Source organism: Populus alba, chromosome 3 (genome assembly GCF_005239225.2).
Source record: "Populus alba chromosome 3, ASM523922v2, whole genome shotgun sequence".
NCBI classification, from domain to species: domain Eukaryota; kingdom Viridiplantae; phylum Streptophyta; class Magnoliopsida; order Malpighiales; family Salicaceae; genus Populus; species Populus alba.
The window spans coordinates 256,327-273,357 of NC_133286.1; the positions used below are offsets into that span (position 1 = coordinate 256,327).

General features: G+C 37.2%; 1 protein-coding gene and 1 pseudogene across 1 annotated transcript; both read right to left on the minus strand.

Annotated features, from left to right (window-relative positions):
* The window catches only part of LOC118040191 (dynamin-2B-like), a 10,706-nt pseudogene extending 4,818 nt beyond the window's left edge, over positions 1-5,888 (minus strand).
* Positions 5,889-6,208: 320 nt separating this feature from the next.
* Positions 6,209-11,762, minus strand: LOC118040190 (chloride channel protein CLC-c). The gene is made up of 7 exons (XM_035047065.2): positions 11,509-11,762; positions 10,229-10,429; positions 9,586-9,763; positions 8,491-8,753; positions 8,113-8,382; positions 6,859-7,987; positions 6,209-6,745 (listed from the first exon to the last, which is right to left on the minus strand). The coding sequence occupies exons 1-7, from the start codon at positions 11,682-11,684 to the stop codon at positions 6,656-6,658; spliced, it is 2,307 nt and encodes a 768-aa protein (XP_034902956.1). The 5' UTR covers positions 11,685-11,762; the 3' UTR covers positions 6,209-6,655.
* Between the last annotated feature and the right edge of the window lie 5,269 nt (positions 11,763-17,031).

Here is a 17,031-nt window from a genome sequence, read left to right on the forward strand (position 1 = left end):
TTTAGCTCGTCCTCACGGCGCTGCCTATCCATTCTGATTAAGATTAAGTAATGAAGGATCAGATAGACAGAAAGAAAATCCATGGAAACCATCACGTATCACAAAAGCACACTTTATAAATTAAAACAATAAATCATTTGGGAAGAAAAATGGATGCAAGTGAATTATAGGAAAAAAATTATTGAGAACCCACATTTGAAATATGTCAGTACAAAGGCTTTAGTTTAAGCATACAAAGAGCTTCCCTTGCCATTGTAATTTATTCTCTTTCCTATATTTCTTTTAGACGCTGACAAGAATTTGATAAAGGAAAATTGAAAATTCAATGTGTTTATATATCACAAATACACGAGACTACCCTTACTAGAACTTCTGGAGAAGCCCTTACGAATTTAAATCTGATTAACCATAAATCAATATGGCCCCATCTTCCGATTCTGGAGTCTCAGATTGGGGAGGCAGGGTTTCTCATAATCTAGTTGACACATCATATCAGTAACCAATATAATGATTTATTAAATAACCGACAACAAATGACATGGAAAGGTATCAATTTTTGAAACAACCTTGGCTGATAAACACAAAGTTCACATTGCGGAGGCAACATATACTAAAACTGACAAACATAAGGTAATCATTTACCAACATGATAAATTAGAAACTTAACAACAAAATGAAATCAAATACAGATGCCAGAACAGACACAAAGAAAGTATATACTTACCTACCAGGGTTAAACATCAAAGCACATCCTTTTCCACCAACAATGATAATAATAATTTCAAAAATAAAAGGCCCAATATTTATCTACATTTCACTTTGAAACATACCGCCTCTGCACCAATCGGATGAAGTGTTGAGGTGGAACAAACACACGTTCCATATCAACTAGGGCAACTACCATTTTCTTAGCTTCATTTTTAAACCCATCAAGCACAGAACTTGCAATTGCCACAACCTGCTCAATAAAATTTTAAACTGAGATCCAGAGTTCTAGACAATAAAACTTCTTACATAAAGTGTACAAAAACAGCAGCTAAGCTGCAGTACCTCTCTCTTGAAAGGAGGATACCTTCCAAGTCCAGGAGTGGCATTTGCAGCAGATGATACAATATCCAGTAGTACACGATGCACCTATTTTACAACCACCCAAATAAAAAGTAACTCAAGTTAAGAGGGTGCTTGGGAGTGCTTTTTAAAAGCGCTTTCGAAAAAATTTAAAATTTTTTTATTTTTTTTTTACTTTGAATTAATATATTTTTGATGTTTTCAAATCATTTTGATGTGCTGATCTTAAAAATAAATTTTTAAAAAATAAAAAATATTATTGACATGCTTTTCTGAGCGAAAAACACTTTAAAAAGCAACAACAACCACATTCCCAAACACGCTCTAACTGGTAGCAGGAAAAGATGCACCTATTTTACAACCACCAAAATAAAAAGTTACTCAAGTTAATTGGTAGCAGGAAAAACCGCACACGTGTTAAATAAGAGTTTTAGATTAAGCAATACCAATAAAAGAACAAACTAGATCATCAAAATTTTGGAGTCTCTTCTTCCCTAGAAATTTATTGCCTGGAATATATGGGAACCACAGAATATTAAATTGAAAAAATAAGAAAGTAGAATTGATAAAAAAAAAAAAAAAGTGAAAATGGTCAGACTGATAAATGCCTGTGATTTATAAAGTAACATGTGATGCTATGTCAACAATTTTACTAGGGTATTGAAATTTGAAAACCATTATATTACCCCAAATTGTTTATGCCTAGTTTTTGTGATCTGATACATTCAGATTTGCTTGCAGAATATGATGATTCCACAACTTGCAAAGGGGAATCAGGTGTATTCATGATTTATCAAAACATGAAAGATATCAGCATTTTGCCAAAAGATTTGCTGCTGTGAGGGTTAGTGCAAAGACCAAGGAGCCACAGGCATGGGCACGCATGTAATCATATTATAATTGCAACATTCCCTTCTTTTAATTGTTGGATTGAACAGGTTTTGATTTCAGGTAAAATATTTTGGTTACTCGAGAAGAATCCAAAGATGGAATATATTCCAAAGTGGCAAACATAAAACTGTACCTCATCAACACACAGCTTTGAGGGTTCCTTTGCCAGCTCCAGGACACCTTTTATTAAGGACCTCAATCCCTTCTCTGGTGATATAAGATAAGGTTGATAACCATCTGCTTCTAGGACAATCTGATATCAAGGAAACATACTTCAAGAGGACTTCAAAACATTTCTAATAAGAAAGAAATACAGCATAAAGTTAGAAGAGAAGAAATACCCTTTTGACATTGTTTATGTCAAAATGCCTATCTAAAGGTAGCTGCTTGATCCTGTTTGGAAAATTACCCTCAAAACTTGCAACAACTTTCCAACCATTACCCTGTAAATAAGCTGGGTTAAAGAAACTATAGTGATTGTACAACAGAACATGGTTTTCAAGCCTTAACAACAAAGATAATCAATGCAAGTCAAATCCTAGTCATGATCCTCAAACTTTAAGAAGTGTGAGACAATTAACTGCAGGCACAATCATACTCTTGCCCTGTAAATAGGAGTTACATATATATATATATATATATATACAAGTAAAGTGAAACTGTGCAGTATTGAATTATTCTTGGCTCATAAGGACATCATAAACTCAAGCACATATATCCTTAACTAAATTTATAAACTTTCATTTCTTGAAAGTCCCTATTCACATTCAATTTCCACACAAGTTCAAATTCTTTGAACATGAGCCCTGGAGGTTCAGTGACATTCATCAGGCTGCAAGCACCATATTAACAGCTAATCCTGTGAATTTGAGGCATTTCCTTTTAGCTCTGAGGAATCTCTGACATTTTGAGATTTTATAATTTTCTGGCACATAATATAGATCCATAATGTTAAATAGTATCTACAATAGAAAAAGCAAGTCTACATGATGAAAGATGAAAGCAAACCATATTAATTTAACAAAAGTTTAGAGGCCATTTTTTCCTTTTCATATAAACTAAATCATCCTGACACGGGAAATATCTGTAGTGTGCTGTCACTAGTCTCTCTTCCAGTTATAATAAAAATGATGCATAAGATGCTTCAAAAAGAAACTACTCACTTCACCACCAACAAGATGCAGGAGAAATTTGTCTTCAAACTCACGGCAGAGCTCCAAAGCTAAAGCTCTTGTACCTTCAGAGCTACTAACCATTTGCTCGCCAAGCCTCACCATTTCGTCTTGAACTATTTGAGATTTCCCCTGAAGCCTACAGTTTTATCAAAGCATATAAACAGCATTAAAGGTCTAATGGACACAAAGCATCATAATACAGGGAGAAGCCCAGACCTAAATATAGCAATTGTCTTGATAGAGTGACAGCAGATAATAATTTTCTAATTCTTGTCAAAAAGAGGGAAAATGCCAGAGAGAAGGAAGCAATATGAAGACAGCAGATGATATTTACGACAGTTTTGGATAAAAAAAAAAAAAAAGATAAGTTAATAGAAACAAAGATCAAGCAGCAGCAGCAGGAGGAGGATGAGGAGGAGAAAAGGAGCAATACCCAGAAAGGAGACTGGGAAGCCTGAGTTTCATGCGACTACGAATCTGACCAGCAAGGACATCCACCAGAGCAACTCTCCCAAGCTTGCTTTGAGGGGCTCCAGTCAATATAGATTTTAGACTTTCACTTTCAGCTCGCCAGGCAGTTTCCAAAGAGCTCTCGGATGAAGCACTTCCAGATTGCACTGACGCTATGGAAACAGATTGACCAATCAATGCAACCCATGGAATGTCAGATGTTTTTGGTGGTCCCTGATTCAAAAGAAGAGCTTGAACAGCTGCAATAGCTTTTGACTCTGTAGCTGCTTGATCAATTTTACTAATAATGCCAACTGTTCTGGTACCTATAATGCAACACAAATCATACTTAAAACTCAAATAAAAAGTTTTCAAAAATTTCAAAAATATAGATCTTTTTGACAAAAAAGATAGGATGCAAGCTTAACATTGACTCACTCTCTGCATCATATTCCTTTGCAATTCTGAGGGCTCTAGAGGAAGAAATTTCTGGCGCCTGAAATAGCAGGTATTACAACTAGCAGAATAGCATCATTGTGCTGAACATATTCACTGATCTGGCAGAGCAAAAAAAAAAATTGCCATTAAAAGAGCTTCCAATTGCACTGACTTAGAAACAAAGGGAAAAAATAAAAAAAGACCTTCCAAACTACAGCAATTTTTTATTTTATAAGAACCAAGAGGTACAACTCATACAAAAACAGGGCATCAAGGGTAGCCACCCACACAATCTATAACAATATTAGTTATAGAACGAGCCCATTCACAAAAGAGAAAATCTGAATCATATACAGCAGGAAGAGAACCAAAATATTGATTGACCTTTGAAGTACAGCACCTGATACACAGAAATAATCAGAAAAGAGAAACAAAAGAATCACACATGTACCTACTGCAAAAACTTGAAAACCAGAAATAAAATAACACCACTCACCATCGAGTCATCTACGATTCTTTGATCCACCCCAGGCAAGTCAATCAATTTCAATGGAGGAGCTGAACATATCAGAGGAAAGAAATTAATTAAAACTGATGCAGGGAAAGTGCATGAGTTGGTGAATGTTGTCTTGGTGTCTTTGCATGAATAATCTGCACTAAGACCTCATTAATTTGACACTGTCCATGCCATCTACGTAACTGGATAATCATAGGGAAATGCCATAAATGATCTGCATTGCACCATTTTACTATTATTTTCCACAAAGTCTTTACTTACAATCTTTAAGTGAGGAACAAACCTGTACTGGTACGAAGTTTCAGATATATTTCATCACGACTCCTGCCGGAGGAAACCTTGCTAAGCCTTTCCTGTAGAGAATGCCGAAGAGCACCTATGACGTACCAAATTAGAGAAACCAACAAGAATCAGAGACATTAAACAGAAAATTCAAGATAAAAAGATGCCGCATTGGCAAACAAAATGCAATTGAAAATTTAGTAAGAGAACTTACTCGCAGAAACTTGTTGATTTTTGCTGTCAATCTGTAAAATAATTGATTTACTGCTTACGGAACTATCCCTACTTAAATCTATGCTTATCGGAGCCCGAGTGGCTCCATTTTCACCGGTGGGCTGCCAAAATCATAAGAAAAAACTGTCGTCAGAGGGAAAAATGGCATCAAATCAACAACAGTGCAAGGGAAATACGAGCTTACCAAAACAGGATGTCCGATTAAACTATTCAACACAGCAGATTTACCCGCACCCTGTACAAACGAGAAAGCTCGTCAAAAAGTTCGGATATTCAAGCATTCATCTCCTTTCTTTCTTTCTTTCTTTCTTTCTTTCCTTTTGTTTTAATCCAGACGGAAAAAGAGGAGACAACTTTTTCTTGCATTTTTCAACAGTTTCTATATTTGAATCCAAACACAGCCTTAATTGCAAAGAAACCTATAAACAGATCCAACGATCTAACATGCATTTATTACTTGAGAGAGAGAGGAACTTACGACATTGCCGAGAGCGACGACATTGAGGAAAGTAGAAGAGCGTCTGGAAGAAGAAGGAGAGGACGACGTCGTCGTTTCATCAACGTCTTCGTCGGCAAGCAAAGCAGATGCTTGCCTCATAGATTCCGAAAGCTGAGTCAATTCTTCGATCGCCTCCATAACTGATTAAAATGACGATGGTAGTATATAAACTTCGATGTATGCCAAGATTTGCAGATCTCAGAAGGAAGGAGAGGAGAGGAGGGGAACCCTGAGATTGGATCTGGGTGGGTAGAGGGGAGATTTGATTCAAAAAATTGGGGATGCAGCTCTCTTTTAATTATTACAAATTTGATGCCTCTTTTTTTTGGTTCTTATAAACAAGCCAACCCAACAAAATGCATGTATCGCTGGATGGGTTTTTTTATTGCCTTGCCAAATGGTCCTCTAAGTTTCTGTTTTTCTTTTTTAGGGACTAGAAGTGACAGTTATTAGAGCACAGCTGTAAAATCTAGACCGACCGGGGGGTGGGAATGAAGCTTGTGTCAGTCAATTCAGGTTGAAAAAACAAAAAAAGTTACCCAGTTTAAAAACTTTAACTGACTCTGTTGGCTTTTTTTTAATATTACAAACAATGCTATTTTGATTTTTTTTTAAAATATTTTTTAATATTGAGGTCACTTGATTAAATATATTTGTTCAATATTAGGAATAAAATTAAAACTTTTAAGAGTTCATGGACGAAAATGTAATGTTGTATCCCATCAAAGATCAGCCAGTCCACGTGACTAAACAGCATTAATCACCCCCTCAATCTTTCGTTTCTCCAGATCGCTATCAGTTTTCATTGGCCTGCTAATATTAGGGTTCAACAACCCTTAGGGTTCTCTCTGTGTACATTGCTGATCTTACTTCGGAGTGATGATGAACTTAGCCAGCTTTAACTCAAATTAGGGCTCTCTGGTCTTCAAAATATCGCATAAAATCTTATTCCGGGAGAAACAGCTTTCGTTTTACTGCTTTCACAGTTACATCCTCTGTAACCTACATTGTTTCTTCCCTCGTTTGGCAATGGCGAGGGGAAGCTAACAGCTCCATAAGAACGAGTCCTTACGGGCAGCAAGGATTACATAGCTTGCTCACCTACTTGTGAGGTTTAATATGTGGGTAAAGCCCCAGTATATGATCTGGTGTGAAGTCATGGCGAGTCAGGATCCCGACAATAGGAGGCCTCTGCAAAATAGAGAAATTTGAGGAAATCTCTGCATGAGTATTCACATGGATTCTAAAGCTAAGTGTTCATATGCATATTATTAAACACATGTATAGCATCGGGAGAGTCGTACCCCTGGTGTCTTGGGCACCACACACAAGTGTCTCAGGCCAAGTTCGCGAAAGAGAACAGCAGCTTTTGCTAGAGACATTGTTTCAACCACGGTGTATGGAGATGTGTTGGTAATAGGATGGAGATCAACATACATCTCCATCTCCTCCTCTGTGATCTCCAAATCCTCCAGCTTCACCCCTTTGCCTGATCCAGCCTTTGCAAAGTCATGTGCCTTGAAACTCTTCATGATCCCTGACCCCGTCTTTACTCTCTGCTTTGTAAATTTCTTTCCTCTTAGCAACACAAGCAGATGAGACCTCAAGACAAGTCCACACAATTCTGGAGCATCTGAACAAGGCGGCTCACCAATCACGGGGAATCCATTGTGCCCTGTTACTTTCAAAGCATGCATCAGGTTCCCTACCTTTTCAATCCCAGAGAATGAAACTAATGGACCAGAAACAACATCACTTGCAACAAGATGTCTCATGTATGGTTCTGCATGGGCTTCCATGTAAGGAAATCCTTTCATTCTCACCATTTGATCATAAATACCCTTGTTGAAACAATCGGCCACTGTTTTTGAAATGAGGAGCACTAGCATCATTAGTGGAAGCATAAGCAGGTCGTTAGTAAGTTCAAGAAGGATGACACAGAGAGAAACTGTCATTCTCATGGTGCCACCAAGGAAGGAGGCAGCTCCAAGGAGGGCACAGGGACCCGCATCAAGATTAGACAGAGGGCCAAGCATTGTTCCAGTAAGACGCCCATAAGAGGCCCCGGCAAGAATGACGGGGATGAAGAGCCCAGAGGGAACAGCAATGCCGTAAGTAACAATGCCAAGGCAGTAAATAGCAAAGAAGAAAACCATAAGGGTGGAGAGGTGAAATTCCTTTTCACTACCGGAAGTGAATAGGTTGCGGATGGCATCATCATTGGTGTTGAAAACGAGGGAAGCAAGGTCGTTGTAGTGGTTTGGTGGACACTGGAAATTCTTGAAGTTGCCAGAGCGACCTTCAGTTGGGCATTTCTCGGCCAGGTGAGGGGGACAGGGAATGCACTTCGAAAGCCATGGGAGACCATAGGAGCAACAAGAGGTCAAAAGGGAAATGACAATAACAAGCAGGATCTTAAACGAAGGACCCCTCCTGTAATTTGTTCAAACCATCAGCATCAACAAACTATAAAGCATGACGATTCATGAGAAAAATGGCGATGAACATTAACAGTAAAATACTCATTGATACGAAGAGACTTAATTTTCAGGGCATACTCATTGATGAGGCTGTACGTGCGAAGAACCTTGACGACACAATAGTTGTAAAGGCTTCCAAAAACGCCTCCTATCACTCCAAGGAACACAACTGCTAGTAGATCTGGGGTGCTGTAAAAGGCTTTTCTAGAATTTACATCAAACATGATCAGACCTCCTTGTCCAAATAGCCCACATTTTCCAGATCGGCAAAAATCTATGAGACCTCTCAATACGACTGCTACTACAGCTGTCGTAAAGAACGTCCTCCAAAGAAGGGCACTCCTCCACCTGAACGGAATGGGAAAATGATATATTTCACCCAGTTGTAGAAGAAGGAAGAAAAGAACACTTTTGTAGAAATGGGGAGGAGAGGATGATAACAGAACAGGGAGTTACCAGGAAGCAGCTTCTTCAAGGGCAAATAAGACCCCGCCAACAGGAGCACGGAAGGCAGCTGCTACACCAGCAGCAGAACCACATGTAACCAAATCTCGCCGGTCTCGATCATTTTTGAAGTATCTCAACCATTTCCATGTCAAATGATACTTGCGAGAACCACCCTGTCCAAGTAAGGAGGCTATGCAAGCACCAGTATGTACCATGGGTCCTTCTTTACCAACAACAAATCCAGCAGCAACTCCAAATATGGACCCGAAAATCTGAGAGGTTCAAATCAAATATAAAAACTTCAGTACCCAACAAGGATCAAATTTCCTGAACCGCTTGTAAATGACTCACGTCAGTGATGAATTAGCTCATCATGTATTAGAAACAGTTTTAAAGAAGACGGTCAACATCAAAAGGCAGGAAAGTTAGCTGCTTCAGAGAATCAAAATAGCTATTATTTCCACAGAGACAAAAGAAAGTAGAATACTTCATGAATAGAAGAAATACTGAGCATAATAAACATCTGCAGCAAAAGCTTCTCACATTAAGAGACACTAGCAGAATTCTTCTCTTTGTTTAGATTTTGCTTGTGTTCTGATGAAAAGTTCAATGGGAAGAACTAATGCATATGGTTTGGGGCTTGTTGTTTCACCCCAAGTATCCTGACAAGGTAGTGTATTCACATCAGACATGTAAGCAAAACCCATGAGGAAGGCAATTTGACTTGAGTTGGGTTTCGAGGAGCTTATAGTGGCTTGGCCATCAAAATATTCATTTGCATGCAGAAAATAGAAGCTAAAGCAATTTTTCATCAGAACAATTCTCTCATGTTTGGAGGTTAGACGATGAAATATTAGATTGATTTGTCTCATTTTGATGCAGGTCTAGTAACAACTAGAACAGGGTTTTCAGATTTAATCTACAATTTTATGGAAACATGAGAATTGGATCTGGCCTTTATGTCTTTGTATACATTGAATAATTATGGGAAACAACTTGATTTAAAGCATTCAGACAATCACTGAATTCCAATAATTGTATAGAGGGAACCGATGGAACCTATAAAGTTGGCGGGGAGAGAGTTGCAGATAGCTTGTGATTCACCTTTACAAAGAGGGTAGCAGGAGCCAAAATAGAAGGAGCATCTACACCATTGAGGTATGCTTTAACCTCAGGTATACCAGAGCCTGCTGCTGCAGGAGCAACGTAAGCACAGAGGGCTGCAGCAGCAATAGCCAAAACCACGTTGCAACCAGCATAAGTTGCAAATGCCTGATAGTACCTGCACTGAAAAAAGAATCATTTATATCATTTTTTTTTATTAAAAGAAAACTAACATAAGCATCTAAGCTGTTTCATGATAAAAACATAGCCGATTATATCACTAGCACAAGACAAAAATCTAACAAAAACTTGATTTGCAGAACAACAAAAAAAATGAGGTAAAGATATCAAGTTGTTCTGTTATATCTAGAGAATTATGTGTCCTCAAGGAGATCCCCGACACTAGATATTGGTTCCGACTTGGGGTCACACGTTGAGATCTAATTGAGGATTGGGTGTGGAGGTGGGCCTGGGGAGGACTACCTCCATACATAGCTCAATGCCTGATGGGGCCTCTGAGTGCACCAAGAAGTTGTTCGTAGAAGTATAAAATATGAATATGGTATAATATCTCAAGAGAATTAACAGAAAATAATAGCACTTTATCATGAAGAAAAACACTTGCAGTGATGATGAGGCTTACTTGTTCTCAAGCATGAGATTGTTTGTCAGCAGAAGTTTGAAACCAGCTATGTTTTCAACAGCGAGGTTATTGAAGAAGCCGACAAGCCCTGTACCTAACCCAATGAGGAGAGCAAGTGTCCACTTGAGGACAACATACTGATATATCTCAACCTTCTTTCGAGACCTCCAGTCTTGTTTAAAAAGTTCATTATCAGCAATCCTGCCAGAGTATATTCCAGTGGGTCAGAATGCGGTAGGAACAGAAGATTACTTCTAACATCAAATGAAGTAATGCTTGGAGCTTTCAACAATCTATTCTCCCCTTCAATAACCTTATTTTAAGCATTTCAGCATTTCTATTCTTGGTAAGGAGAGGTGCTAAGGCACCAGTGAACACCCTATGGCTACCGAAAGGCTAATTACGGTCACCACCTGAAAGCCATGGGTGAACAGAAAGCTGGGAAAGCAAGCCTAGGAAGGAGGCCTGTTCCCCCGCATAAATTTAACAGGCCGATTCTGTAAGACCAAGTACAGCCTCGATAAACTAAATGATTGGTGATAAACATAAGATCAAGGTCGTCAGCCTCTATCATTTACAGTAGTTAGTCCACCTTTACTTTCCTAACCATAACAGCTTCCACTCTGTAACTCCTAGAAATGCTTTTTATTGAAAATAGCTTCTTGTTCAACTTCTAATAAGTGGCAACGCACTGCGGTTACACCTGCATTTCGCCAGCAAAAGCATAAGAAATTATGCTTTTGCTGCGATGCACCGCGTTGCAAAACGGTGCCTAAGAGTGAGGGAAGGCGGATTGAACAGTAAAAAACTTGCATAAACTCGAACACAAAATGGTGATTTCTTAAAATTACAACGTTTTGATTAATGCATTAAACAGCCAATTTAGTTCTGGAAAACTACAAATAGTTACCAAGCTACTACATCAGCATCATGGCTCGCTCGAGAGCGACCTTGTTTGTTCTAAGCCAAAATCAAACAACAAAAGATTCAGAATTTAGTTTCCTATTTATCCTAAATTGTCTTTGCACACACAGACACACTACAAAAAATGTAGAACAAGAACATACAATACAAATGTCCCTTCTTTTTGTCATTTTCCCTCTGTTTCTAGCTATCCAAAAGAAGAAAAGAAAAGAAGAATTGATATGATAGGAAGATTTTAAAAAGAAAATAAAGAAGCCATCAGTAATTCTTCTAATAAACCAATTCACCCTCACATTTAACAGATAAAAAATATTTTTTAAAAAAGGAAGAAGAAGAAGAAGAAGATTGGGACTTACTCATAATCAAGGCTTTCAATAGGGCAGGTATTGGCACCAACAATGGCAATCTGTGAAGTATTATTCTTTATATTCCTAACAAGAAACGGCTCTCTCAACATTGACACACTGTGTTCCTTATCATCATCTTCTATCTCAAATCCATTCCCTTCTCTACGACTATGATCCTCCTCCATTTTCTTCTCCCCCTTTTCTCTATCTCTCTCAAACTTTTCTCGGTCTTGGTATTTGCACGTCAAGTATATACTATACGAGGGGGGCAAGCTGTAACAAATCTGTTTTCCTTTTAAGCTGGATTTTGAAGTTCAATCAAGAGCAACGGGACCACCTTTTTTCTCTTTCCTGAACAGATAAAAGCGAAGTTTGAGTTGTCTGTCTTACGTTACATGGGAAGACAAAGACAGAGAGACTTATGTCTTGTCATCTGATTTCCTCAGTTTACTTCTATAAATAAATAAATAATCTTTCAACTTTTTTTTTCTTCAAAACTATTTTGAAGATATATAAATTTAATTCAAAAGATTTTTTTTCTTTCTAGTATGTATCTAACCCTTACTTAACCAATAAAACAAATGTTTTTCTTTATAAGGAATTAAAAATCATTGAATATAATGTATTATATCATTTAAAGAAATACAAGATACACGATCAAAGCATACACACACGCTAATAAATCAATCATGAGCCACGTTGTCACGCCGAGAATCCTGTTTATAGATTTTCTTCTATTAACAAATAAAATTCTCAAACCAGCTTATTTGGAAATGAAGTAACAGATAAGGTGTTTTTTTTTAACTATTCATTGTTGAATTGTTAGTGTTATTAAACTCAACTCGATTTAAAAAGTTAATTCGATGATTTATTAATTTAAAATTATATTAATTTAAATATAATAAAATTGTGCTGTATACCTCCATCAGAGATGAGGGACACGTTACTGTTGTGCAAGTTCTAATGTCCATGAAGGAAACAAATTGGCCATGAATTTTATGGTGTCGTATCAATTGGGATTTTATATAGGTTCATTGGGATTGTCAAATATATCCAAGATGAGTATGAGTTCATGTTGAGTGAACTCACCAAAGCGACGGTCTGCAACTTTGTTTTTTCTTTTCTTTCTTGCTCATTTGTCTCCTTTCCATGACGCAACTGCACTTCTTCACATTTTGTTTTACCCCCAATCCTCTGCCCTTAATATTTTGAAAAAGACATTAATTATTCTACGAGAGCCTCTCCTACCATAGCTTTAAAACCTAGTCAAGGGTAAGGCCCGCCAAGAGAAAATCAAACCTTTTTTTTTTTTTTGAGGAAAAAGATTGTGGGGTTTTGCTTGGGATGAAAAATTTGAGAAGAAGGGAGTTAAAGAGATGTTTTCACCTGGAAAGAGAAGACTAATGATGATTTATGAGGAAGGTGGAAAAAGAAAATTCATATAAACACAAGTGATAAGTGATAAACAATAAATTATGGATTTTATAAAATATGTTAAATATTAAATGATTGTTTGAATATAACAAAGAAAAAAGAAATTCAATATAAAAAGGATATATTGAATAAAATACTATAGAAATGTAGATCTAGTAGCAGTTTTGTTTTTATTGAATAAAATAGCTATTTTGTTTATACAATACTATATAAACAAAAAATTATGAATTTAAAGAACTCTAAGAGATTTTTAAAATATTAAAAAAAGAAAAAAAAAAAGAGAAGATGAGAAGTATGCTATTTTTTTTAAGCTATAATTTTTTCATGGGCTTTAGAGGAAATTTCTTCTCAATAAATTAACTCTTGGAATATAAAATATAAAGTGAGGACACAAAGAACATGTTTTTATTGTATTTCTTGTTTTAAAAATATATAAATTTATTTTAAGACTATTTAAAAAACAATTTATTTGATGTCCGTATTTGTTTTTTATTCAACTAGACATTTTTTTTTCTTTCGGACATTAATCAATAAATGGTAACTATGGTTTGAAAAAGAAAGAGAGTAAGGGTGTGTTTGGTATTGAGGTTGCTGTTGCGGTTGTGGTTTTAAAAAAGCTGTTTCAAAAAAAGCACTTTTAGTTGAGGTTGGTTTGAAAAAATATGTGTTTGGTTAAAACTGTGGTTGAAATTGAGGTTGAACAAAAAGCAGTTTACAGTGTTTGGTAACCGTTTATGCGGTGCAAACTGCGTTCCCAAAAGATGTTGAAATGTTTTTTCATAATAAAAATTTTTAATTGTTTTTCCTACGTGTGCATTTCGTTTTCGTGTGCCGGTCGCAACAATAATTTTTTACAACGTGAAAAAAATATTTTATTACTGCTTCGTTAATGAAAAGCTCTATACTCCCATACAAGCAAGCTTTGCAAATTGATGTAATAAAATAACTATAAAAGACATTAATATTCTTATTTTGCAATAGAAAATATTGTAGAGTTAAGTACTGCTATTACATCATTAATGAAACAAGACATTATAAATTCTACTTTATTCTTCCATCAAACTATCTGCAATCCCATCACGTTCGAAAATTCATCCTGCTTTGCCTATTGTTTCCAATGCTTTCAGGGCGTGCCACAACATCTGGTAAAATGTCATCAGGTACATAATTGGGATTGCGATCAAATTCCGCAAATACAACATCATCATGCGATCTTCTTCTAATGTAATTATGTAGTGCCATTGATGCAACTACAAATTCAACTTGCGTTTTGTATGGATAAGCAGGCATGTTTTGTAAAATCCTCCACCTTTGTTTCCATACTCCAAAAGATCGTTCTATGACATTACGTAGCGATGAATGTGCACGATTAAAAACTTCTTGCCGATTTCTAGGTTGTCCACGACGCCTAAAATCTTGTAAGTGATATCTCTCACCTTTATACGGACCTAAATAACCATACTCATTTGGATATCCAGCATCAACCAAATAGTATTTACCTGTAATTAAAAAACAATATCAAAATTTGATCTTGTAATTAGTAATATAAAACAAATTTTATACCTAAGAACATAACAAGTTATGTTGTATACCTACCTTCTGGTGGCGTTGGGAATTTTATATTTATATTCTCAATAGCCTCATGAAAAATACGTGTATCGTGGGCACTGCCTTCCCATCCTGCCCACACAAACGTGAATCGCATGTCAAAATTACAAACCGCCATTATGTTTTGAGTCGGGACACCTTTTCTTCCGATAAATGGAATTTGATTTTCGGTTGATATACAAGCCCGCACATGTGTCCCATCAATTGCACCAATACAATTCTGACAAAAAAAAAAAAACCATTGACAATATCATGTCGTTACTTACTAACATGCATACATCAATTTTTGAATTGAATACTGACAATAAAAACATAAATATTTTTCGTACCTTGAAATGCGGCATATATTTAGGATTCATTGCAATTTCTCGTGGAGTGTTTGAAAAACTCGGGTCATCTGGTTTTATGACATCGACTGCAAACAAACATACTGCTGCGAGGACTTCTTTAATGCATCTACTAATAGTTTCCCCCGAATGTTGAAATCGCTCTTGCACCTCCCTATTTGATGCTCCTAGTGCTATTGTATATAGAAATATTGCAACTTTTTCAATCACACTCATCCTTCTCGATGGCTTCAACCCATACGTTGTTTCTAAATCACTGCACAAGCTCAACAAAGTTGATGTGTCCATTCTAAACATGTTGACACATCGTTGCCAATGTCCTCGTAAAACTTCAGTTAACCAACGCATGCCTGTATTGTATGAAACCATGCATGGTTCTTTATGTATATGATTGACATAATAAATGTTTAGTGCCCCAGCTGTGCACACAGCTAATTTTTTCCTATCAAATGCTCGCTTCCAAAACGATTCTTCATCATCATCACTATCATCATCGTCGTCATCGTTGTCGTCGTCGTCAGTGTCGTCGTCGTCATCATTTGCGCCATCATCACCATCCCCTCCCGAGCCACCGTTGTCATCACCACCACGATAATTAACGTGATCAACAACACGATCCATTATGTTATCATAATCATCATCAAGAGATTCATTAAATATTGCATTTAAACGTTCTTCTTCCATATGTATAATCCTACATAAATAAACACTTAATCATGTTAAATAAATTATTTTTTTAAAATAAAACACAATGTTTGATGTAATACATGCACGATTAATTTTCCCATGCAACTATTATATTATACTAATTCACACTAAACAAAAATTTACTGCCCAAATTGTTGCATTAAAGTTATATATACACTGTCCACTGTTCACATTTTACATGAACAGTGGACACCGACTTTTACTCATCAGCAGACGAATGAAGGAGAAGGCGATGGACAGAGGAGGTTACCCTTGGCGGCGCGAGGTGTGTTTGGCTGTGGGAACGGCGGGGAACGGTGGTGGACTTCGGTGATGGTGTTTATGTTCCTGCTCTTCTCACTCTCCAGTATGCTTTCCTTGCTTCTCTCCTGATGATGGTGCTGCTGCAGTTGAAGCTAATGACGCCAGATGGTTGCTATGGTGGAGACGATGATGAGTTTGCAGTGGTGGTGTGGTTTTATCCCGCGGTGGCCCTGTGTTTATCGGCTGAAGCTGCTCTGCTTCGCACTGCCTCTGCTGCGTTTTTTCCTTGCTGCACTCTTTCCTCCCCGCTGTTGGTGGTGCTGCTGTTGTTGGCGAAGATGAGGGCAGACGGTTGCACAGAAACGGCGAGGCAGGTTGGTTGTGGTGGCCCTATTTTTTGTCTGAATCTGCTCTGCTTCGCACTGCCTCTGATTCACACTGCCTCTGCTGCGTTTTTTCCCTGCTGCACTCTTTCCTCCCCGCTGTTGGTGGTGCTCCTGCTGTTGGCGACGATGAGGGCAGCTGGTTGCTTTGGTGGTGACAAGGAATGTTGGTGGTGGTTGCCCTTTGTTTATCCCGTGGTTGCCTTTTTTATCTGCTGAGTTTGTTCCTCTGCATCTCCATTTCTGTATCTGCTGGTTGCTCTTTGTTTTATCTTCTTTTACTGAAGCATTGCAGGTACCTGTGAGGTTCTTTTACTGAAGCATTGCAGGTACCTGTGAGGTTGCTTCTTCTTTTCACAAAGTGTTTTGTTCCAGCATTGTCACATAAGCTCGGTATTCAACAACCCGTGTTCATTATCTTTTCTCTTCTGCAACCGATGGGCAAGGTGAGGAGCAGTTTATCCCAGTGTACCATAGCTTGTTTTTGCATGTGAATTAAATATATTGAATCTTGCATATTTCTCTGTTTTTACTTTTTATCTTCTGTGACTAGGCTGAAATGTCGGAAGCAGTTTATTGCAGTGTACCACTTAGCTAAATTTTTCATGTGAATTGTATTTTCAATCTTTGCATATTTTGTATCTTCACGTTTAATCTTCTGTAACCAGAGTGCATGTTCTATCACAGTGTACTAGTTACTTTAATATTTGCATATAAATTGTATTATGAATCCTTGTATTTTTTTTATTTCAAAATTTTTTAAAACGTTTTACATATTTTGCATATTTTTTTCCCTTGCCGCACATCAC